Raw genomic sequence first — 26911 nt, 5'->3', positions numbered from 1 at the left:
CACCTACCTACTTTTACTTAATGCAATCTGTAACACTTGGTGAGAAACTTGACAAAAGATCTTGAGTATGTTTTCAAGTGAAACTGAAATCACAATAGTGGAATGGAATGGAAATATATGAGTTAAAACTACATCTTCATTTTTCAAAAATTGACATAACAATAGTACTTTATTAGTGGTGTTGTATTGGTGAGAAATAAATTATTGAAAATGGTCAACTATTGTTAATTTCTGGAAAAAAAACTATATGATACCAGTATCACCAAATTAATTTGTCATGGAGCAAGAAGATGCGCAGTGGCAACCCAGCCGAAAGATGAAGAAGAAGGATGAAATTCCAAAAGGCTTAATTGAGATGGAGGGGCGGGGGCCGGGGATCTGAATAGAAACGAATGAGGGAATTATAAATAAGTTTGGATTGCAGATAATTAATATGATAAAAAAAGACTAAAAAATATGTAAGGCAGTATCTTTCCTTAGTGTAAAAATATTTTGAAAAGTCCCATTATAAAACAATATATGAGAATAAGTATGCTGTTGTACACCGCTGATACTTGGTGGGGTAACTTGCGGCTGCTTCTCGGACTACAATTACCGTCAGTCACCGGGGTAGCCGTTTTAGCGACAAGAGAAGACGGCAGGCTTTATAAGGTACTCGGCCATTTTGTGTGGGAAGTGAGTGTTACTGTAAACATAAATAGTATATATTTGTAAATATTATGTTTTATTTATAACTTTGCCTTTTTCGTTGCTGCAGATCTAACAAGCAGGCAACGCCTAGCCGGGGAATATTTCGTTTCTATACCGTTCTCGTCCTAATATCGCATGTCCACTATTCAGAACCTCCAATCTTTCGGTAAGTCGTGTGCCTGTGTTTTCTGGGTTTATCACTAGTCCCCTAATGAAATGGTTACTCCTCTTATTTGGCATTTGAGTGCTTGAAGTCGTAAAATATCGTAACCTCGCTGAGAGGACAATGCTGTCCCAATTGTGTCACGAGTTTATTTTGTAATTAAAAGATAATTCGATAAGTCTTGGAACTCGACATTTCGCTTTGTTGCATCCATCGGTTCCACACAATTTCTTCCAAGTTATTTCTTTGTTTGTAAAGTGGTGCATTTTTATGTGTTATGTATGTGTCATATCACCCTACTTTCTCCTATGTGTTATTTTGTGACACACAGTTGGTTTCCCCGCAGAGCTTTTCACTCGAGGTCTGTTGTCCTTTAGGGTTATTGATTACAGGATCTAGGATTGTTGGGTATTTTGGGCTTGGAATACCTTCGATTGGATATACGTAGCAATGATGTTCGGCCTGACAGGAGTATGCATGCAAAGGATCAGGTCATCCGTGTAGGAATTTTCCGTTATTTTTGTATCAAGATTGGATGCTGACGCAACAGAGGTTTCTACATGTTATTTAGAACCGCAGATACGCTAAGCAGCTGACTGCATCACCTGCAGATTTTTGTGCTGTGGTGGTCATTTTTTCATACTTCTAGTTACTGAAGGGTTCACCTAGCATTTTGTACCTATGGGAACGTTTCAATTGGCATATTGAAATTTGTCAACAGCGTAAACGAGCCCTCAAATTAGTTTATACTCGTTCTGAAATAATGCCCAGATTGTATTTTTACTTCTGGATTACTGCGGGTTTCCTTTGTTGTTATACTTACTACACGAATGTTGTTGTTTTACTTAAAATGTTTTGCGGAAATCATTTTATGTGCTGAGAATGTTAATGACTTCCCATTATTCCTGGTGTGATAAAACTAACAAAGAGAAAACCAGCTGAATTCGGACCCATCTCTTTTCACCTCGTCATATCTATGGTAAATTCGTTTTATTGAGAAATTCTATCACCATTCATAATTTTCTTTTTCCCAAAACAATTTTGGTGCCCTTCCTTAGAAAGTTAATGGATTCAGGATGCTCTCCTGCTGCAATGCTAATGACTTAATTATTTTATCTAGGCTGAATTAGTTGTGAGAAAACAAAATGCAATCATTGAGCAATGGAAAACCTTTTTCAAAAAAAATGTTCTGTATATTTGCTTCATTCTGTAGTGCAGCAGAAATGCATTTTCTAATAAAAGCATTCTGATTTTGGTAACCACCTTAAGACTTGCTGTGATTGAAAGTGATGGTTATTGCTTATATAGATGTTAAGCAATGCATTTGAAATTTGGTTGTTTCAAGAAAAAGTCTGTTTATTTCTGACCTAGCTGGCACTTTAATTGCAGGTTATGTATTATTAGTGCTTGGTCGCAGTTTTACAAAAAGAATCCTGGTTCTCTTTGTAGTATATAATTCAAATTAGCTTGTGTCGCTTTTGTTTTTATGCATGAAATAGAATAGCCTATCACCTGTAACCTTATGGTTTCAGAGAAACTGACTGCTATTGAGTAACTCTTACCTCACTTTTGAGCATGTGTAAGGGTTATTATTGATTTTTTGGAATCCTTTTAAGATCTAAGGAAAATACTGTATAGCATTAAAGTTTATGGGTTTAAAGTAGCATAATACACGATTATTGGAGTGATTCTCTAAACTTGGAACATTTAGTTGGCAAGTATGAACAGCTTTCTGGCAGTTTTAGTAAAAGAGCATTTTGTAAGTGATATTGAGTTCTGTTTCTTTCCCATCTTCACTTCAAACAGCATATGAACAAAATACCCAGCCTTGTCAGTCTGCAGAATTAAGAACCTTTAATATTGATGTTCTACTTAACAAATATAAGGATTCCACTAAAATGAGTTTAAACTGGTCATTAAAGAAGTGTGTAATGAAAATTAAATTAATTAAAAAAATGCAGTCTGTGAAGTCTGAAACCTACTAGTGACTCCTTAGAGCAACTTTTACCCATATAACCTTGCGTGTTTATTCCAGACTGCACCAAATCTCTTATCACAGTTGGAAAAAATCTATTTGAATAAATATCAAAGCAGAATGTATGTCGAGTGTGTAGCATCCTTGTATAAACATATCATTGAAGAGTAATTGCATAGCATAATGTTAATTATACATTGAATTGAAACTGCAGTAAACTAAAATGAAAAAAGAATGGACATGCACATTTTCATACAAAAAATGTAGCTCAAAGTGCTTTACATAATGAAGAATAGAAAAATAGAAGACACAGTAAGAAAATAAAATAAGTCAACATTAATTAACATAGAATAAGAGTAAGGTCCGATGGCCAGGGAGGACAGAAAAAACAAACAAAAAAAAAATCTCCAGATGGCTGGAGAAAAAAATAAAATCTGCAGGAATTCCAGACCATGAGACCGCCCAGTCCCCTCTGGGCATTCTACCTCACATAAATGAAACAGTCCTCTTTGTATTTAGGGTTCTCACGGAAGGACTTGATGATAATGTTCATGTAGACTTCTGGCTTTTAGTCCATCAATGTTGGAGCATAATGATGCTTTGAGTAGGTGGTGGTGGCGGTGCAGACCGCCACCACAAAGAAACCAGAAAAAGAAACAGAAGAGAGAGTAGGGGTTGAGTGAACGCTGTCTTTTCCTTAGCGGAGTCTGTTGGCACAATTTGTCATGTAACTCTCAATGGTCACTTAACATTTGCTTATAGACATGGCATGTGTGTATTTTAATAATAATGCTACATTTTATTTATATAGTGCCTTTCATATTTTGAGTAGAAATGGCCAGTCTGTAATGGGAGATTCAACCTCTGAGAGGCCAAAGACTTGTATTGCGTAAATGTGAATCATAATTGTTACAAGGAGGTTGAAGCGTATTCCTTAAATTGTTTCCTTATCCTCCTCTATTGACTATTAAGCAAGGATGCAACTTTTGAAATGTTTATGGTTTGTGTCTGGGAAGTTTTTTGGAATTTTTGAAGATGCTGTACCTATCTTTTTGGACCTTTTTTGAATTTAAGGTGGTTTTGTGATAAATATGGTAGGCTTGTATTTGTAGTTATGTTTCCCCACGCTACTGAGGTGTACCAATATCATCTAATCAGTTGAAGCTTAAGAAAATCGGTGCATTTACTAGCAATGTGCTGTATCAGTGTAATCAGGTTAAGGTTAATAACTTGGTTAAGACTGAAACCTGGTTTCTTTTATAATCTGCGTTTACATGGTGCCGGTAATTTTCTGGAATTCTCCATTGGCAAAATACTCTGACGTCACTAAAATGTGCAAAGAAAGAATTGAATGCCATGATCAACCTCTATGAATATAAAAATAAACATGGTGCTTTTGATAGTTTTCTTGTGTTATTTATAAATAAGTTTGGTCAAATTAACACTTTTATAGGCTTCTGTTACCAGATTGCATTCAGCAAACTCTTTTCTTCTGGAATGTGCCATTGTGCCCTGCAGTGGACCCCTTAAGTATGCTTCTTGCATCATGCCCAATGCTGCTGGAATAATAGTATCACTGGATTTTTTGCTTCAATAAGATATGCCTTAGGTTACTTGTCACTTTAAAAAGTGATTGGACTATATTTAGCACAAGTTACTTTAATGTTTTACCCTAATGTCCCCTAGATTATATTGCTGAGCTTAGCTCATCAACATAAATTTAGCAATTTTTGCAGTATTAAGACAGTTTAAGCTAGTAGAAGGAATAATTCAATCTCCTGATCATTTCCTTTGGAAATGTGTTTTGTTGCTTTAACATTTCTGACGAAGGCATGTACAAAGCAAATACATGCGCAGGCTGAAAGAATGCTGTGGACATGCACAGATAGTAAAATCCTTAACAATAACCCTGTTATGGGTTTACATAACCACATAATCAGATTATTCTCAGTAGTGCTGCAACAACTAATCGTCAATCAATAATATTTGATTATTAAAAATATTGGCAACAATCACTTTTGTCAATTAGTTGATTACGTCATTAAGATAACTACATTATGCTGCGCAATTGCATCCCTACTTTATTCAGTTATGAACACCTTTGAAAAAAGGCAGATGGCAAGCAAGAGCCAGAAAAGACAGTTCAACCTGACTTTCAGTGTTTGGGAGCACTTCACTCTGAATGCAGGGGACAAAAAAAGGTGGTGAGTAGGTCTGACCTCATATGGCTTGAGAGCACAATGGAGATGCACACACATTTGAATAGGAAACATACTTTTACAGGCTCTGTGGAGGAGGAGGATGGCTTGCTGTCATCCCAGTAAGCTGAATTTTAGTTCAGGGTTATGTGTACAAGTAAATGAATACAATTTTTGTTGGCTGTGCGTTATAACATGTCTTTTGGTTTGATGTGAGGAATAATTTGAGACATAGATCAACCCTCTTCAATGGAAATAAAATACTAGCATATGGAACTGAATTTCATGATAGGCAACTAATGATTAGCCACTAGGTAGTGAATATTAAGGTTTTCATTAGCTATATTTTTAAAAAAACGTGGTTACTCTGCTACATTATAGTGCTGCATTAAACACTTGCAAACATGTGTAACGTTAGCATTTGTGTGTTTACAAAAATTTGTTGAGAAGAAACTCAAGTCCACATATGAGCAAAAAACTTTTTTCAGCCCTGTGTACAAAGGAAATCAAAAACGTAGCCAGAGTGCAATGGTTAATCCCACAGCACATCAATTGCGACTAAAAGGTGTATTGCTCATTCTGAGTCAAAAGATAGCTGGTTGGCTCTGTTGCTGCTGGTAAACAGAGTGCAATGAACATGTGCAGACTAAAATCCTTAATAGTAACCTGGGGTGTCATGTATAAATGGTGCGAATGCACAAAAATGTTGCATATGCTCATTTCCACGATCACATTGCAATGTATAAAAACTAAATTTGCCGTGATATCACGCACATTCTCACAGCAGCACAATCCATTGCATATGCACATTTCCTGCTAAGTTTTGCAAACTGGTGACACCCAGCGTTAAAGCAGTGGTACTGTTCCTATGTGGTTTTCCTTTCTTTTATAGATTCGCATCCCTGACTTATCAAATACACTGAAATAAACAGCGTATCATTTATAAATTTAAGGAATCTGATTGTAATCATTCTTAAACAATATAATGGTGCACGGAATGGCCAACATATTTCAAATACCATAACTACTTTAGCGTTGTTACTCTTAGTGCACCACTCAAGAGTATTTTAACTCGCTGTATCTGAGTTTGGAATCACAGCTGTAGAGCAGCTGATCAGGAAGCTCTGCAGTGGCTTGTTTTGCGAGAGCAGAGGATTCTCAGGATACAGCATCTAGCCCTGGAGGACATCTATAGCAGCTGCAGCCTCAGCCATGCACATACTTGAACTTCTCCCATTTAGCAAACGCTTCAGAGCCTTTCCTGTAGGGACCTCACGGTTAAGAAACAGTTTCATCACAAGACCTATAAACACACTCAATCAGTCAGTCCAAGTGTTCCTGGTAGAACTTTTTGTACTTAAGTACAATTACCTCACTGTAAACTTGCATTACCTGAGCCACTTTATGAACCATTTGCACTATCTGCACTATAGATACATGTATATTGTACTTATGCTTTCATAATGTATATTTTTTCATTGTTTTTTATTGAATTATTGTTGTTATTTTATCATTTTATAGGAAAATAAGTTTATGGAGGATTTGCATATTGAATGTCATTGTACCATACAATAACAATAAAGGAATTTAATTCAATAGAACAGTGCGTGTATTTACAGATGATGACGACTGGAGTCGATTTAGATTTCCAAGAACTATCTTATCTGATATAATTTTAAAGATGAAATGCTTTAAAGTATGTATGTTATAATGTATGTTATACAAATACATTATTAACTTCATTTAAATGATGAATACTGTAAATAATTAAACGTGTGAGCATGGTGGCGCAGCTGTAGCAATGAATTGGCACCCCGTTCAGGGATTTTTCCTGTCTCGTGCTGCATGCTTGCTAGGACTGGCATGACCCTGGATAGATAGAAGGAATAGTTAAACATGTACTGCAGAGATATTTAAATGTTCCTTAAAAGTCTCGAAGAATTGGTGTTCTAAGCTTGCAGATGGCTTGACACTTATTACAGAACTTATTGTGTGGTGATTGGTTATGTGGAGACAGAAAAGAAAGGATAGGAATTGGGGGTTGGTAAATTGAAAGAGACAGTATTGCTGCAATAAATTATTTCATTGAAGGTTGCACATGGCCCACACTGTAAAAAAATCAGTAAATTTAACAGTAAAAATAATATAAATGGTGAAAGTAAAAGACCTTTCTGAAAAAAAGGAGTTACCTTATATTCTGCTGAAAATTACCTGTATATCTTAAACAATACATTTCTTTATTTTTTACAGCCAAGTTCTGTAAAATCGATATTTTTTTACTTTCAAAATATGCTAAATACCGTTTACTGATGCATTACAATTACACTAAAAAATTCTGTTAATATTACAGTGTAAAACTGTTAAATAGCGAAGGTAAACAACCGTAAAATGTAAAACGGTAAAGCGCTGTTTCAATAACACTGAAGTTATGATATTTGCATAAGGACACACTCCCTTATACCATATTGTTCCTGAAAAACCCCATACCTTTTTATATGGGAAAAAAAAACTTAAACCAAGTTAGCAGATGTATTTTTCCCTGTGTGCTGCAGGTTTTTTGAGGTTATGGAAGCTGATTTATGGTGGGTTGTATTCAATAAGCTGGCACACCTGTAGGACGCCATACACCACAAAAGCAAACTTTACTTCCTCACCAGACAATGTTCCATAGCTTCCTTAAACATTAAGTTATTTTCAATGTGTATAATTAAATGGTACATGTTTGCTATCGGTGGTTGTTACTTTGATGCAAGCTGTGAACTGGGGTTTGACCCTGACAATACTTTCTAATGGTTTATTGATTGGCATATTTATTACACTACATGAATTTCTGATTATGGTTAACATATGTATAACATTTTCTTCTGTTGGAATGTGTTGCAACGAAAAAACAGTTTATACCGTAGACCTAAAAATATTGTCACCCTATTTATTACAGTAAAATTTTGGCAACCTGGCTGCCAGTATTTTATCATAAAAATGACATTTTTATAGACCTAAAAATACTGTCCCATTCATTTTTGCGGTAAAATTCTGGCAGCCCAGCTGCCAGTATTTTACTGTAAATGTAATTTTTTTTTTTTTTGACAGTGCAGTAAGCATCTTGCAGGAGGCAGGAACAATCTCTGGATGGGGCACCAACTCATTGCTACGACAGTGCCACCATGTTTAACACATGCTTTTAATTCATTTCATCATGAAAATAATATGAAGTATACATCTTAGTGTTAAAAATAAAGTGGACATTTGAACCTGTGTGTTTTTCTTTTTTTTTTTGTACCCTAATAACAGTTTCTTATGACACTCAGACGGAGGGCTACAACTCTCCTTTTCATGGCATCTTTAATATCTGTCCACTTCTTTTTTTTTTATTTGGGTCACTGCGACTTTCTGTAATTGACCTTCTGAGTTTCTCCGCCTCTCTGTTTCACTCGGATCAACTACCTTTTGCCTTTTGTTTATACCACTGCTTAATTAAGTCACAAAATAGTACTTTTTCCTTGCCTCCACTTCGTATTTGCTGAAATAGTTTTTTTCATGTGCTTTTGCCATTGTCTTTTAACCAAACGCTGAATGGAAAATGATATTTATATTGATTTGCATATTAAAATATGTAAGTTTATGGGAGGAGTCATGGTGGGACAGCAGGTGCTTGCACATGCATTACTTTTCATGCTGACTGGGATTTCTGGAGTTGAAGTGTGTGGAAGTTGGCTTACGCACAGTTTTGTGCATCTGAATTGTTTTGTGAGTACACACATTTCCACTTTTGTCCGTACACCATGTTTTAGTGTGAATTCTACACACAGCATTATGCATGAGGCCCCTGGTCATGGGTTTAACTGGCCACGTGATCCTGGGTTATTTGTGGAGAAGTTGTATGACTGTTTACTTTTCTCTGAGACCAATATTCTGGTTTCTCTAACCAGAATCCGGGTATACTTGTTATTTTTGAAATTGGATTTCTGTAAATTACCAGGTTATTAACTCTTTTAGGGCTTTTTTCTTTGTTTCTTTTCTCCCAGGGCTGAATATTTTTCCAAAAACTTACTTTTTTTTTAAAAAAAGAACACAAAGCAATGGTTTAACATATCAAATCCGCAAAAAATATTTCCTTTTGACAAAAATGTTACTGTCTTACATGTTGTATGAGCCTGCATACTATATGATTTCACATGCATATCACATACCTGTTACACAACAAGTCCTGCAAAGTATGGTATTGCTCAAAGCAGCCAATTACATGTATTGCCACATTGCACTGCTTACAGTATGTGTTGCACTGGTGCTTCCTTTTCAATTGTCTGTTGCTGCACTTTCTCTTATATATTGTTAGTGTGTACTATAGAGAGACAAGTCAACCATTTGACATCGTGCCATGCCACTGCCACCAAGTTTTCCGCCTGCATGAAAACTGTATTGTCACCTCTTTTCATCTTCAGCCCGTCTAGCTTGTCAAGGGACAGTTCTTTCTTTGAAAGAAATACTTTCCTGTATATGTAATTACTTTCAGGCAGAAACCAGTGTTTGCTTCTGCCAGTACAAAATCCTTTGTGCCATACTTTGTGGGCTTGTATGGCATATATTGGCAGAAAAAAAGGTGTCCCTTGTATTTTATTATAGATTCATGCACAGACATATCACGGCCAGGCTGATAAACTTCTTTATATGTCGGTTCCACAATGTCAAGGAAGGGCTGAACTTTATACACGGGGTTATAGCTTGGCTCACCCCTTGGGATTTGCTTCTGGTTATCACAGAAGTGAATAAAACTTTGCAGCAGCATGTACCTGTCATCACGTGGCATAACCTGTCCAAAGCCACCAGGGGACAAACCACGTTTGGACCAATGCTCCCTGAAGTTTTATAACCAGTCTATTCCTATCTCTATTTGTAATGCCACAAAGCCCTTCATCTCGTCTTTTGTTGTGGGTTTCCACTTTGAAAAACGAGAATGCGGTGCAAGCGCAGCCCGCGATTCAAAAAATCGCTCTGCTTACCTGTTTGTCTCGTCTGACAGTAGCTGAAAAGCAGCATCAGGAGAGAACATCATGAAGTAGTTCAGCGGCTGGTAATCTGCCGTGTCCAATAGCAAGCCATGCTGTCTTGTGAAGTGCGGTTGACAGTTTGGCTCCTGTGGATCAATGTCTCGGTGTTCCTCCCACACGAACCTTTCCGTAGGTGTGTTGGCTGCATGAAGGCGCTCAGCTGGCAGCTGATCAGCTGGGGCGGTATCGACTGGTGTCTGATCAGTTGATGCCAGTTCCTCACTCTCTTGCTCACTGAACACTGTCAACAAAATCAGATTCTGAAATATCAGAGTCTGACTCCGTGATAATGCACAAAACATTGTCTGCTGAGTATTTTCTTTTCTGCACTCGCTTCGCTCTCTTGTGAGATGTCAATGCCATGTTGCCTTTGTTTACATTTGTTTACATTTCGTAACTCGCGCACACGCAAGGATTAGATGCCGAGTCGATTAGTTTAACATTCCTCCGAGCAGAGAGGGAATGCCTGTGATGTAACAGTGAGTTTTGTCAGCTGATTGTCGCCATTTACCCCTGGATGTTGACTTTTTTCGACATGTGCCCTCAACCCGTCCTGTTGACAAAAGTCGACATCCGCCCTAAAAGAGTTAAAGTGCTTGTAAATGCCCTGAATGAAATATAAAAAGCATACAGTATGCTGCCAAAGAGTCCAGTAAAAATTTCAGCCTTTGTGATCATAAGAAACAAGGAAACCTGCTGAAACAGTACTCTTCAAATATGAGTGCAGAGAAAACTTTTCTTGTGTTTCATTTATATTGTAACAGTTTACAGTGACCTACTGAATGAGCCTTGAACTCGCTCAAATGGAGAAGCGCCATCAGATACCCATGGCTATATCAGATTCACTTGTATATTGAGGATTCAGTAGACAACATACAATCAAAACACCATTCATATATATAATTAAATACTTCAGACAGTAATCTGTGATACTGATCTCAGAGCTTGAGCTTTTTTTTTTTTTTCTTATTAAAGAAAACTTAGAAGTTAACAGAGGATTTTAAAAGTGGGAACAATTGAAGAGGAGGGAGCAGACAGGACTAGACTGAGAAAGATGGACTGGTAAGAGAGGGAGGTCAAGTAAAATGTATAATGTTTAAAGGTAGTCACTAAAGTTTGACAAGGACAGTTATACAAAAAGTTTACCTAAAGGAAAGATTAAATAAAGAAGCATGTCATAAAAAGATGGGTTACACTGCACAGCAAAGTTTTTGATTCTTGAACACTGTTGAGTGTTTCTTATAGATTTTTGGGTACTGATCACGAATATCACCGATCACGTACTGTTTCAGAGAAATCTTCAGTTTTGTCATGATTTTTTCTTAATTGTATTCAAACATTTTCGCTCTTGTAAGGGACTTATCAACAACGGTTTGTGCAGCCTGGGCATGTCCAGGCATAAATCAGGCCAGGTTGGAAGTTATTCTGTGGAAGTTGACATCCTGGGCATGCCTGGGCTGTTCTGAACGAGCTTGATGCTGTCTCAGCATGCTGTAAAGGTGGCTTGTATACACCGATGCTGCTCATTTGGTTTATATAGATAGTCAGTGTGTATGTATAGTATCAGTATAGTAATAGTATCTGTAGCAATATAACGGTAAGTAAGCTTGATGCAATAGACGTTTTGGTGTCGGGCGATATGTCTCGTCAATGTCATAACAGCCATGATACATTCTGTTATATCTGTAGAGAATATACACTTGTACCTCAGAGACATTGGATGACTGCTCATGTGAAGAAAGCTTATCTGTATTTTGGCTGCAAAATTGGTGATCAAGACAAGGAATGGGCGCCTCACATTTGCTGTGCGACAAGTGCTGTCAGTCTGAGAGCCTGGCTAGGAGGCACTCGAAAGATGATGCCGTTTGCTGTTCCGATGATATGGCGAGACCAGAAAGACCATGTGATGGATTGTTACTTCTTGTTTTTGGCAAAGAAACCAGACACATTAGTCAAACAGAAGTCAGTTGAATATCGTAATCTGCCTTCAGCAATGAGACCCGTGACACATGATGACAATCTTCCAATTCTGAAACCACCAGAGGATTGGACCTTAGCCGAACCAGATGAAGAAACTGCAATGCAGGGTACTGACTGTGACATTGACCCAGATTTTGAACCGTGCTCATCCGGCGATCCACATCTGATAGCACAGTCCAAATTGAACGATTTGGTCAGAGATTTGGGTCTGTCAAAAGCAAAAGCCGAGCTGCTGGGTTAGAGACTGCAGGAATGATGTTTGCTGTCACCAAATATGAAAATTTCTGTTTCGAGGCCGTTATCATGATATAACCAAATTTTTTGCGCAAGTCAACAAGTCTTTGTTTCTGTTATGACATTGAAGGATTGTTCTCGACCTTACGTTGTGATCACAACCTGGAAGAGGGGCGTCTCTTCATTGATTCGTCAATGTTAAGCCTGAAAGCTGTTCTGCTACACATTGGCAATGTTTATCCTTCAGTACCTGTTGACTATGCAGCACACATGAAAGAAACTTATGAAAATATGGAACTGTTGCTGAAGCACGTCCAGTACAGCAAGTACAACCGGAATATCTGTGGACATCTTAAAATCATTGCTCTGTTACTACGACTGCAGCTCGGCTATACAAAGTACTGTTGCTTTATCTGTGAATGGGACAGCCGTGCCAAAGAGTCGCACTATTCTCAACAGAGCTGGCCACTCCGTAGAAAGTTAGTTCCAGGACAGAAAAATGTCACACATGAATTGCTTGTCGATCTGGCAAAGATATTTTTGCCCACTCTTCACGTAAAACTGGGACTAATGAAAAATTTCGTGAAAGCACTGAACAAGGAAGGCGAACATTTTCGCTATTTAAGATATATGTTCCCAAGAATAACTGATGGCAAGATCAGAGGGGATTTTTGTTGGCCCCCAGATCAAACCACTTGTTGTTCATAACATGTCTGAAGATCTGTTTGTTGGGCTGGAAAAAAATGCCTGGAAAGCCTTCAAAGACGTTGTTGACAATTTTCTGGGAAATTAGAGCCCCAAACTACATTTAGCTGGTAGACCAACTTCTCAAAGCATACAAGACAATGAAGTGCAACATGTCACTCAAGATTCATTTCCTCCACTCACACTTGGACTTCTTTCCCGCAAATCTCGGTGCTGTCAGTGATGAACACAGTGAAAGGTTTAACCAGGACATTGCTACGATGGAGAAATGATACCAGGGCAACTGGAATCCATCAATGCTTGCTGACTACTGTTGGACACTAAAACATGATGCACCAGATATTGAATACAAAAGAAAATTGGGAGCAAAACACTTTTAATTCTGTTGAATTTAATAGCTTATGCGAAACATAAGTGTGACTAAATACGTTATTGTCAGTAAACATATAAATGTCCATTTCTCAGAGTTCCTACGCGATGTAGTAAAACCAAAACTATATTTGTGCATACCCAGTAGTTATCTGTTACAATCAGCAAAAACATTTCCGGAAGCAAAAACATTGTGTAGTGGTTGGTAGCAAGTATGCATGTATTATGCATGTTATGCATGTATTATGAGAATTTCAAGCACAGGTTTTAAATTATACAGTTTACTACGCATTTGTTTGGTCATAAACATGGCAAACGTTTCTTTTAACACATTTTAAATATTCTGAGTAGCAAATTTTATTTGGAGATCTGTAGTTTAAGTTTTGCCATGAAATGGCAGGGACTGTTCCTGCTCTTCACTTTAGTAGTCTTCAGTTACATTTTGTGCCCTAATTTGTATTTAAGATTGCTAATTTGTTGAATTAAATACATTTATATGCCAGTTTATTGCTGACCAAGTTGAGGCCATTCATACTTGCAGCCAATGTTTTCTCTTAATTTTTTTTTTTGTTGTTGACTAGGTGTAAATAATAGGTGATCTGGTACTTTTATGACCAATTTCTTTTGTCACACTAAATGAGCTTTCCCTTGTGAAGTATCATCGATTGTCGCAAAGTACCAACAAATGGATGAAGAGTTCCCTGTGGAGTTTCAGGAGCATAGCTATGCAGCACTTCTAAACTGTTGTTCGGAAGAGGGAGCGAGTGGCATGATAACATGCTAAGTGGCAGTTCAAAAGTGCTTTGCAAAACTCTGAAAAGGCCACCGAGACTCAAATATTGATTACATATTGGCAGTATATATTCCAAATGTCCCACAGCAGACCTCAAGAGCCTCAATTGCAATGACGTGAATAATTTGTGATGGTTAAACTGAACAATTTGACATATGGCCAAATGGAGCTGTTAGTCAGTGCATGACTGTATATCAATAACGTAATTAGAAATAGATTGAAATTTTGAGTATTTACACTCACTAGTGCCTTGTGTGTGTATATGTATGTGTAATATATATACATACTAGACATTAAGCCCGTTACAATAACGGGCGATAGAACAGTAGTGTATAAACATTAGTAGGAACAGTCTATATTAAATGGCAAGGACCTTGACGTCATTCTGTTTGTTGTCTTAATTTTTTTTTTTGTCAAAAATATTTTTGCAAGAAGCCTAAAGAAAAATAAAATAGAAACGTATATGACAATACAGTAAGGATAATTAATATTGTCTTAGTGTAAAACTTTGTAACAATCTGTAAGACACAATAGCTGAAGAAGATATTTAGGTAAAATGTTCTATTTTTTTACCTCATGAAATTTTTCTATACAGTTTCATTATAGACATTTCTTGTAAATATTCTGCCTGAGTTTGGCAACAATTTGCCTTGCTCAGGACCATCTGCAACCTTGACAACAACATCTGGAAAACGTATAACTCATAATAATGCAACATATAACTGACCGTGGCTGAATACTGGTTCTGGCAAGTAAATGCCAACTATTTCTAAGGTTTGCTCTTCTGAGTCTTTCTCTTTTAGCGTTTTTCTGATGGTCAGTTTTCTTCAATCGATCTATTTGCTAGTATTTTTCTTTGTCTTTCAGCATTTCTTTTGTTGATGTTTACTTGTTGAGCTGACTGTTCTTCCAGGAGATGTTGCTTATATAGGATTTGATTGTCTGTGTCTTTTGTCCTACTTGACGTGTCCTTTTTTTTGGGTGGCATGTTGTTAGTAGATACGTCCGTAATATTTTCTCTTACAGTAATACTGGCTTGTATGAGTCTGTAATATGCGTCACTGTATTGTGTGTCTTTAATTTTCTCTCGCAGTAATACTGGTTTGTATTTCCGTAAAATGCCTGCAATTTTCTCTGACAGTAATACTGGCTTTGTTGTCTGTAATGTGACTTTAATTTTCTGTCAACATTGGGCAATCAGCAGAGTGTCCCCAGCAACTGATGTAATGTGTGGCGTGTAGCTGATAATCGTGCCCGTGGCGTCTCCCCAGCAAGTATTTTAATCTGTGCTGGCGTGCAGCTAATTATTGTATGTGTGGTGTCTCCGCAGCAACGGATTTTATGTGCGTGGCCGCGACTACCCAATCGGCACTCTCCCCAGCAATGTTGTCCTTTATTTCTTATCATGCGCGGCAGTGGCAAGGCCATTCAATGTGTGCCCATCTTCCATTGTGTGTGCTTTATTTACTTATCATGCGTGGCAGCAGCTAGGCCATTCACTGTGTGCCCGGCTTCCAGTGTGTGCGCGTCCACAGTGCCACGCGCATGGGCAGGGCACGGTGCGATGCACGGCCCGCACATGTGCACTTCACCAAAAGAGACACAAGCACGGACATCTGGACGCACACAGGGGTTTTATTAAAGCGGATATATGTAATATACACATACACACATTATATATATATATTTTTTGTTTTTATTTAAAGACCATCACAAAATATAATCACAAACTGTACTTTGCACGATACCTTGATGAGCTCTGTAAGCCGTGCTGTTTCATTGAAGGACAGGCGTGGGGCAGACTGACTGGCAGGATGACACCGAACCTCTTGCTGCATCCAAATGGTGGTATTTTTTGCTTTTATTCCTGGTGCAGCTGTGGTGTTCTTATATATGAATGGACGTTTCTTGCGGGGAGGGCTTCTGTTCTCTTTCTCCGATGAAGAACCCTCATCTGCATATGAGTTCACCTCTGTTATAGCACGTCTTTATTTGAAAACAGTGTCCGATCGGGGCGAGCTTGAATGTGACTGAGAGAATAAGCTGAATGCTGTGGGATAGTAGGCTGCTTGTGCTTATCCACACATTTTCATCACAAAAGTCGCTGGTGGAGAGGTGTGAACGGATCTAAGGTGGGCCGAGTTTACGAGTTTTTTCGTAGGTTTTAGTAATTCTAGTGTTGGTGAAGCTGAGGCACCATTCCAGACAAATAATGGGGTCTGAGTGAGACAAACTCAAAATTTCTAGAAAATTACCACTGGGATGGAGCCAGAACTCATACAGAACTTTGAAAAATGCGGCCTAAACATAACCTTGCCTCTATTCACAGGATTGTTTCTGAAACCAAACCTCTTGATAAATTGTTCTTCCTTCTCCTCTGGAATAGCCTCACAGGGGATCCCCACAGCAGATGTAATCATGTTAGCAAAATCTAGTTTTTTCCTTGGAGTGTAAGAGGACTTACCTCAATGAGACTCAATGCAGAAAGGTAAACCATCTTTAAGGTAACATACTGACCCTGTAATCCTACTAGGAGACCTCAGATAAAATAAGTTACCTGGAGGGGCATAATTGGGAGGGAAGGGTCTATCTGATATGAATCGACAAACAACATATTCACTGACAAAGTTGCTTGTAGGTGTACATGGCACCACAGTGGCCTTGGCCAGTAATCAGTGTTTGGCTTTGTAGTTGTCTGATTTGAAGCTACATGTGATAGTAGTACTAAATAACTCTGGCCTCTATTCATAACGGAGGAAAAATGGAGTAAGGCGAATTTGTTTGCCTCAAAGTCTGGTTTGAGTTCAATATTAAAATATTTGTATTCCTTAATAAGTAACAGACAGATGTTATAATTAAAATATTTTCTAACTAAAGTAATGTTGTTTTTTTTTTTTTTTAAATCTAAAATAGTTTGATTGTGCATTTGGGTAAGAAAGATTACCTGCTATCTAATGTCTTTTTTTATATTCTAGAAGTCCAGTCGTCTTTTGTATTCCTAACTCAATATTATCATTTTTATTTCCTTTTTAAAAATGTATTTTTTCTTGTTGTGTTTTACATCTTTTTCTGCTTTCCCTTCAAAGACCCCTTTGCTGATGCAACTAAGGGTGACGACTTACTCCCGGCAGGGACTGAAGATTATATTCACATAAGAATTCAACAGCGAAACGGCCGAAAGACGCTTACTACAGTCCAAGGGATTGCAGATGACTATGACAAAAAGAAACTTGTAAAAGCATTTAAAAAGGTACCTAAACGAGTGTGCCAATATCATACTTTATCATCATATTAATCAATGTTTGCCTTTTATTGCTTTACTTGTATATGATTTTCTTAGTGAGTGAAAGTAAGAACTAAATAAATCACAGTGCTTCAAATTATGTAGTGACAGCAATATGAGCAGTATCTCATTTTGGTGGTTTTGATTCCCACCACCTTTTGCTTGAAGATGGCAAGTGCTCTTCATATCTAAGTAATGTGTTTTTGGGAGAATTTTTGATATGGCTTATACATTTGAAATATTACATTTTTCCTTTGTTTTGTGTAGGTGTAAAGTTTTTCTATTTTCAATTTTATATTGTTGATTAAATTCATTTGTATAATAAACATTGTATGTGTTTAAGGAAACTCAAAGTGCTTTTCCAAAAATACAATAAACCGAGCATATTAAATAAAATTTAGAATGAGAAATTAAAACTAGCAGGTGTCAAGACCAAACAAATTCTGCCTAGTCAAACTTCCCAAGTAAACAGTTTTTGCTACTGCTTCCAGTCAACAGTAAAAATGTACAAGTACTAGTTCTCTTCATAATTCTGTAAATTGTAGTTTGGTGTCTCCCCTTTAGTGATGAGAGAGACTGACTCCCCTCTTTCAGTATTATTTTGTCAAAGTGGTGTATATTTAACAGTAACATATGCATAGGGCAATAAGGCATTAGTAGCCATTTGATTCTGTAATTTACTTATTGCCGTGGCGTTTGAGTAGTTTTATTGATCTGCTTCTCATTTGGGTGTGCGTGCGCACGCGCGCGCGACCACAGTAATTATTACATAGAAACTGTAACATACCTTTTAAAATTGATTATTTATCAAAAAACATCTTGTGCAGTTGATTTGCATTTCTGGTATTTGAAAGTTTAAGTCATTTTACCACTAATCTTTTTTGATAGTTAAAATTAATCTTTACTGATTACCTTTTACTGCTGTTAGGCATGGGAAACACTGTAGCATTATTAAAGACTGTGGATTTAGAGAGAGTCCTCTTCCTCCCTTATTAAGAAACCATTTTTGTGTATTCGAGGTGAGACACAGAAATAACCGGATTGGTAAAAATATATATTTTGGAATGAATTACAGCATTCTAAACATTGTCACCTTCTATAAACATAATAGTAATTCTTTGCATTTATCTAGCGCCTTTCTCACTACTCTCCCTCCCGATCTCTACACGCTCCATACGTATCTTCCATTGATTGAAACAGTGCTTGAAGTCTTCTTGCTTGAGATGCTTCAACAGATTTGCCATTTTTGTCTTCCATTCAGGTCACTTTTGATTTTCAGGAATAAGTAAAAATCACAAGGAGCTAAATCGGGCAAATAGGGAGGATGATCGAGGACAGGAATGTTTTTGTCAGTCAAAAACTGCTTTACAGAAAAAGAGAAAATTTTGATTTGTTGATTCGCTGTTTTTTTTTTTTTGCCTTCACCCAACATTATCGCGGCAACTCGTATAGTGATTACAGTAATCCCTCCTCGATTGGTGAAAATCCGCGAAGTAGAAACCATATGTTTGTATGGTTATTTTTATATATTTTAAGCCCTTTTAAACTCTCCCACACTGTTTATAAATATTCGCCGCACAGTTATACAACATAAACCCTTTGTATTTTCTTAGATATTAGGTAAGAATCATTGAAAATATGTATGTAAACACACTGTTTATATACAATAAAACCTAAATATTATTTTAAAGATATCAAGCGTCTCCGATATCACATATGTTACAGCCATTATGATAGACAGGCCACTAGCAATAAATACATACAATTCAAGAAAAATTGTATGCTGTAAATGTGTGTACAGTGACACTAAACATATGTACATGTACTAAGTACTGTAAGTAGAAAATTAATTATGGTTACTCACTCACGATGACTTGTCCGATAACGATGAGTTTAGTTTTACTGCACAACAAAGGAGAGCGTTACAACCGTTCTAAATGAGCCTCTTCAGGCGACTGTGTAGGACCGCCGTTGTTCTTCTTCCGGCAGTCTTCAATCCAAATCCCTAAAGCAGAATCCATCCAGACTACTGCCTTATTACATCCACTTACAACTCGTTTTGCACCCTGGTTAAAAGGACACTGCGGCCGTAGATCTTATATTCCTTTCCTACTTTTTAAATCGTAGCCTCACGCGGTGTAGCTTTTCCCTTCCTTCAACATATCCAAAACATTTACCTTTTCGGCAGTTGTTAACATCTTCCGTTGGCGCTTGGGCACGGCCCCTGAAGCAGTAGCAGGAGCAGATCGTTTTGGAGCCATAATGAGGGCTTGACTATGCACAAAGATAAACACACAAGAGCACAAAAGTTAACTCTTTACACAGCGAAACACGTTGATGCTGAATGAGCGAGACGAAACTTCCTGGTTAAAGCCGCGGAGTCTAATTCGGCGCTCCGTTGCTGAGCCATTCAGCACACAGGAACTTAACTGCAATCTCTGATTGGTTAGCTTCTCAGCCATCCGCCAATAGCGTCCCTTGTATGAAATCAACTGGGCAAACCAACTGAGGAAGCATGTACAGAAAGTAAAAAGAGCCATGGTCCGCAGAACACGCGAAGCAGCGAAAAATCTGCGTTATATATTTAGATATGCTTACATATAAAATCCGCGATGGAGTGAAGCCGCGAAAGTAGATGAGTGATATAGCGAGGGATTACTGTATTGTGCAAATACTAACTGGGCTATTCACAGAATATACCTAGCCAGTTGGCGGTTTGAGAAGGAGTGAAGGAGTGTATATGTTATATGATTCACTTCCGGCCAACCTTTAGACGGTTTTCCAGGCAAGCCCAGTCCGGCTATTTTTGTGTCTCACCTCGTATTATGTAGATTCTTTGTGCAGTGCCCTGCATTGGTTTTGCGCATTATGAAGTAGTTTTTTACAGGCAAAAAATACAACCTTTGTGAAATAATTTGAAAGCACTTCCTGTTTTATACCGTAATCTATACTAATAAAAGGCAAAGCCCTAACTCACTCACTCATTCACTCACTCATCACTAATTCTCCAACTTCCCGTGTAGGTAGAAGGCTGAAATTTGGCAGGCTCATTCCTTACAGCTTATTTACAAAAGTTGGGCAGGTTTCATTTTGAAATTCTACGCGTAATGGTCATAACTGGAACCTATTTTTCTCCATTTACTGTAATGGACTTTAGCTCGATGGCCGTGGGGGGTGGAGCTGCGTCACATCATCACGCCTCCCACGTAATCACGTGAACTGACTGTGAATGCAGTATGTAGAAAAGAAGGAAGAGCTCCCAAAGAGCGCTGAAGAAAAAGGCATACAAGCTTAGTAAGTTTAAATGAAGTTTATGGACACGCTTCCGCTGCCGTTTGTCATGCATTCGTCGAATACTTTATTTGCGAGATACAAGACTAATTAGAACACACGAGGTATAAACGAGACTTTGCATCACTTTGTAACAGAGTTAAAATTGCTGTAGCGAGAAACTTTTAAGTGCCGGGTCTTAGCTAACATTAAAGCCGTGGACATCGCAACATCACACAAGAACAGCTCACGTGAACTGACTGAACGCAGTACGAGTGATCACTTCCATGCATCAAACCTGTTCAAAAAACACATTACATAATTGACAAGGTAGGCAAAGAATATGCTCCGAGCTGAGCTCCACAGCTAACACGGTCTTGCGGAAGCAACTTCGTCACGCTGCCACCAAATAATCACAGAAAAATCCACAAGTTAATACTTACACTGTTTCTGCAGTTTCTCCACACTCAATGTATTCCTCACATCCCCGTTATACCCTCTGATCTCCCATTTCAATTCAGATGCCTCCAATTTCCAGTAAGGCTCTGCTGTGCAATGACAAGTAATAAGTCTCAGGGACAGACTCTACAAAAGGTTGCCATTGATTTCAGGCAAGATTGCTTTTCTCCTGGACAACTATACGATGCATTCTCAAAAGTGAGCTCACGCAGCTTTGTCATATTACAACTGGAGTGCTGAACTGACAACGTGGTATACAAAGAGATCCTTAACAGATAGTTATTGGTATATTTTCTCTCAGTTTAAAAGGATTCTCTTCGTCGCTGCGAAGCGCAGGGATTTTGCTATATACAGTATATACTGTTTATGTGTGTGTGTAATATATATATATATATATATATATATATATATATATATATATATATATATATATATATATAAATAAATAATGTGACAGCAACACTCATAACAGAGACAAAACAATTACATTGACAATCATGTTACGTTATTTTTAAAATATTTCCTTTTCTTTTTCATAACTTCTTTAACATACTACTTCTCCGCTGCAAAGCGCGGGTATTTTGCTAGTAGTAAATATTTTGGCTTGTGCTTTCCTTTTTCAGAACAACTGAGTGTAAAACCATAATCCCTAACTCCCCCGCCTGACCCCCTAATTGTCAGTAAGCCACAAGTTGATAAGGGTATATTTTAGATGAAGTCTGTATGCCTAAGGACCATTTACCCTTAGTTTTTTTTACTTGCCCCCTGTCGAATCCCTACAAATTAGTGATTTTTCAGAGCTTTAAAAAGAGATTAATGAACACCTTATTGCACAAAGTTTGTATTTAACAGAGCTCTGGAAGTTAGTAGAAGAATGTCTTACTGCATTATTCAGCTAAACATGCAATAAAGAGATTCTGATTAGATAAACAGATTCTTAAATAACAACACATCCTAACAGCTGTATTCATAGTTACTTATTTCCTGTTACAACATACAGTATGTACCACTGAAGCTTTTTGGAAGAAATTTCATATTACAATGGTTTGTCTGTAGTACTAGGGTGTTGTACAGTGTTAACTATTATGGATGTGGTGAGAAGTTAACATTGCCTGAAGGAGCCTGAGTAGCTTTGAAAGCTTGCCAATAAAAGGTGTCATTTTGCTTAACTTCTCACCATATTACAGTGGTCTAATTGCATGTTTTGAAGTACAGTGGTGCCTTGGTTTGCGAGTGTAATTCGTTCAGGAAACGTGCTTGTAATCCAAAGCACTCGTATATCAAAGCGAATTTACCCAGAAGAAATAATGGAACTCAAACTGTTAGTTCCACAACCCAAAACTATTCATTTAACAATGATTAATACAAAATATAAAGTAAAAATACATCAAACAAATTAACCTGCCCTTTACCTTTGAAAAAGAATCATGGCTGGTGTGAGGAAGACGAGAGAAAGGAAGGTTATTGTGCAGGATGACTTTCACTATAACTCACGTAATCGCTACTATCTGTTGGCTCACTAGAATCTTTTTAATTTTTTGCGACTTTAACAAGGAACCTATCCAATGACAGTTGCTTTTGCCTGAAGAGCCACTACACTTGGACACAAAATAAAAAAAATTCTTTACGTACTGTAAGGTTTCTAAACTCTTTTGGGATTCCCCCCAACGGGATGACACGCGAAAGAGTGACCCGAAGCAACCACAGGCTCCTAGCGCTGTAGCAGTTTGCTGCAAAAGTGAATTCGAAAAGATCACAGTCACGCTATAAGTGCCTGCCGTTGATGGGTGATGCAAGGAACATTATAAATGCAGGGCACAGCATTACTTGACCACTAACCTGGCCACGACCCTGCCTGACTGCTGTGCCTGTGTATAGGATAGTGGCAGATCCCACTACAATAAATAACCGCGCTATTCCTGTTTCAAGCTGAATAAAGCTGGCTTATGCTAAAGTACTGAGACTCGGCTTTGTGTTTTGGGGTGCAAGACAGGGATTCTCACATTAGAACACACACACGAGGTTACAATGCTATAGTAAACAGTATACGATCTTACGGATGTTGACTATACGAGTGAGGCACACTGACTGAAACAGAGCATGGGAGACAATTACCCACAATCCCGCAGAGGGAGAAAAACCATCGGCTCATTTGTGATCACATGGCGCTCAGCATACAAAGTGTATACATACTACTTGTATTGCAAGACCTCGCTCTTTTATCAAGTTAAAATGTATTAAAAATTTTACCTCGTCATGCAAAACACTCGCAGACCAAGTTACTCGCAATCCAAGGTTTTACTGTACTATATGTTTAACTTGGAATGTTGATGTTTTACTTAAGCTGCATTTTACTTAAAAAATAAATAAATAAATAAAAATATGTACACACTATTTGTTTATGCAATTGTTTTGAGCAAGGATATGTCTGCATAGTATGATCTGTTCATATTGTAACTGTTTTATATGCAGAAATTTGCTTGTAATGGTACTGTGATTGAACACCCTGAATACGGTGAAGTTATTCAACTTCAAGGTGACCAAAGAAAGAACATTTGTCAGTTTCTGCTTGAGGTAAGTCTTTGTTTATGTGGTGGTTTCAACAAAAAAGAGCGAGCAAAACTTTTATTATTGCTGTTTGTCTAGGCTCAGTGAATTCTTCTGCCAGCTTTGGGTATAGAAGATAACTATTTGGGGTGCCAGTCCATCATAAGAAGCTGTCATCCACTTGTAGCCACACTCACTTGCATTGGGCCAGTTTAGAATTGCCGTAATGATTTCTGTCGGTTATTTAATTCAACAGTATTATAGACTTGACTGATACCTTTACACTAGGGAACTTAGATCAGGATTTTTTTTTCTCACATGTAACATGGTTGTCAGTATTGTAAAGCTTAATTAAAGCTTTCAGTTTGATTTGACCCGGAACTGGATAAGTGGTTTAGAAAATTGTTGACTGAATTTTTGTCTTGCATTAGAGGTCTGCGCTGCTCGTGCTCGCCTGCTACTGCAGTATTCCATTCCATGCCCGCAAGCTCCCACATTTGGCCTCATTTTTCCCACTCCCACCTGCACCCTAATGGTTTTGTTCCACAAAAATGTGGAACAGACATGAAAGGTAGGTGCTGCCTACGTACAAGTCATAAGTAAAAGTTTTGCTCAAAATTGATGCTTTTTAATATAAGTACACAGTAACTGAGAAAGTGTGAAAGTACGGGCATCTCCTCATCTGTTCGCATGCTCTGTGAGGAAAGACTGTGTCACTAACAGCTGACCAGTGAACTTCACTGCACTCTTTAAATCAGTGCAATTGTATAAAATCACAATTGTTACAGATTATTACAAATGTCGTCTTGTGCCTGCGCCTTTGCAGTCCTCTTAAATGAAAGTGTGACGATGCGGGTTCCGCTCCATGCTCCCATTCAGCTTCTGGGAGCCCTGAGCCCAGCACCTTCGGTAATGTCACCGATGAGCTTGGCAGTGAGGCACAGCAATGAAGCAAGGGTATGGTGCCAAAAGTGCAAAGTGCTTTTATTTAAAAATCAATAAAACAAGTGTTCAAATAAATAGTGCAGTGTTTCAAATCTTCAATAAATAAATAATCCATAAAATGAGTGAAGTAGTGGAGGTTGAAATCCAATACAAAAAGCATGTTTTAAAAACGAGTTAAAAACAATGGCTGGAAGCTGTCCTTTAACACAAAGCCCGGTGCCTTTCTGCTTCTGGTGACTCCCCTGCTTCTCCCGTCCAGGCTATGCACCAGGGGAGCCACCATACATGCAGCTGACCTTCTGCTTCTCCTGGTTCATTTGCATCACCGATCCCTGGCTGTGGTTGGCTTCACCAAACTGCGACTTGGGCTCCCCAGCAACCAGGGCTGTCACGCTGGGGCTTTCATGTCCTGACTTCCGCTGCCTTCCCTGGCCTTATGCGGCGAGCCATCCTCCTTCCGGTCACTCCTGCTCTTCAGCATGCTCAGCAAGAGCGACCACAACCGACTGCTCCTCGGGTGGTAGTCACACACCCAGGTGCACTCCTCAGCTGCACTTGAGCTTGCTCTCGCTTGTTCACTCACACACTGACTTTCCTCTCCCTGCTTCCTTCTGCTCCTGCAACCTCTGTCTGTCTTTTCTCCTCTCTTCATCCACACCACCTCAGGTTTCTATTTATAACGGGGACGTGGCAGCTGTGGCAATCAGCAGCACCCAGGAACAATTACGGATGCGGACGGTTTCTCACATGCGCACTTAGGTGACATACCTGCATCACAAATTCCCCAGGAACCGCTTCAGCCACGCACCACCACGCCCGCTCGCTAAGCCGCAAGTGTGTCAATTATTTAAAAAGTGGCCCAGTTGTCTTTAGCTGTGGACCTGCTACACCACAGAAAGATATAGAAAGTGAAGCTTTGGGCTGAGAAATATTGCTCTTTTGTAGAGCATGTGGATAAGAGTTGGAAAAGTTTGTTCACAATTTCTTTAATGAAGTCTTAATATGTAGGTTAGGAGTATGCAATGGTACAGCGGGTTGCTGCACCCACCACATGACAGACCATCTCAGAATCCCAGATTAGGACCCGAGTGCAGCCAGTCAACAGGTGACATTAATGTCCTCATGCAAAATCCTCCTCAAAGACATTTTGCAAATGCCTAAGGGAGAAGCATGTTTGTGCACTGATCGTCTAGGAGACTGTAAAATTGAGGCCTTTAGAGCTTGGATGTTTTCAGGCATTTGTACAGTCAGAGGACAACCTAGAGATTTTCTGTTCAATGTTTTACCCATCTGTCTAGCCACCCACTGAAAAATTGTTTTCCAATTTGGGACGTCACTGTTAGGAGGAATGCCGAAGTGTGTTCGGAAGGCACATTGTGTTCCGTAGCATATTGATGATGGATTCATTTTTTTTGAAGAACATTTCGACAGCAAAATCATGGTGTGTACCAGACCAAGGTATGTTGCAACTGAAAACTACAAGGGATCGCCTAAAAAGAGGCAGCCAAGTAGGTTAGGGTAGGGATCCTATCTCACGCAATGACCTTAAGAAATGTGGTATTTCATTTTTGCTCAACCTGTAAAAAAGTCCATGTTCTGACCTTGCCTTCCCTGCAGTCTAGACCTTTCACCAGTTGAAAACATTTAGCATATCATAAAATGAAAAACAAAACAAAGGATTGTTGAGCAGCCAGAATCCTATTTCAGACAAGAATGGGACAACATTCCTCTCCCAAAAGCCCAGCAACTGGTCTCCTAAGTTCCCAAACGATTGCGGACTATTGTTAAAACGAGGTGATACTACACAGTGGTATGCATGGCCCTGTTTCAACTTTTTTGAGACGAGTTGCTGCTTTCAAATTCAAAATGAGCTCCTTTTCTTAAAGTGGTACATTTCTAAATTTAAACATTTGATATGTTTCCTGTGTTCTGTTTTAAATAAAATTTGGGTTTTTTAGAGATTTGCAAATTATTCCATTCTGCTTTTATTTACATCTTTCACAGCATCCCAACTTTTTTGGAATTGGAGTTCTATATAGATGACATTGGTTCAATGCGTTTAACAAAATATATCTTAATATTTTAATAGTATTCATCTCACATCACAATATAACACTTTAGTATTTTGCATTAAAAACATTGAATGCAGTATTTATGTTAACTGATACTATGCTAGTTGGTCATACTGAGGACCCATTTTAGTGAAATACTGGCAAATAGCTAGCTGTAAAGGCTTTTATTTTGGCCATTTC

At 38.3% G+C, this 26911-nt stretch overlaps 1 protein-coding gene across 2 annotated transcripts in view; it reads left to right on the top strand.

The window, feature by feature from the left end:
• Positions 1-550: 550 nt before the first annotated feature.
• The window catches only part of eif1b (eukaryotic translation initiation factor 1B), a 29032-nt gene continuing 2671 nt past the window's right edge, over positions 551-26911 (top strand). Inside the window, exons 1-4 of one of the 2 annotated variants that reach the window (XM_039753178.1) lie at positions 551-651; positions 758-856; positions 17242-17405; positions 23640-23741. In XM_039753178.1, the coding sequence (XP_039609112.1) occupies positions 826-856; positions 17242-17405; positions 23640-23741 (297 nt within the window). In that variant the 5' untranslated portion in view covers positions 551-651; positions 758-825. Of the gene's footprint in view, positions 676-757; positions 857-17241; positions 17406-23639; positions 23742-26911 lie in introns of both variants that reach the window. The other variant, XM_039753179.1, reaches the window with a different exon arrangement.

This window comes from Polypterus senegalus, chromosome 5 (genome assembly GCF_016835505.1).
Source record: "Polypterus senegalus isolate Bchr_013 chromosome 5, ASM1683550v1, whole genome shotgun sequence".
NCBI lineage: Eukaryota > Metazoa > Chordata > Cladistia > Polypteriformes > Polypteridae > Polypterus > Polypterus senegalus.
This window is presented reverse-complemented; position numbering and strand designations above follow the sequence as displayed.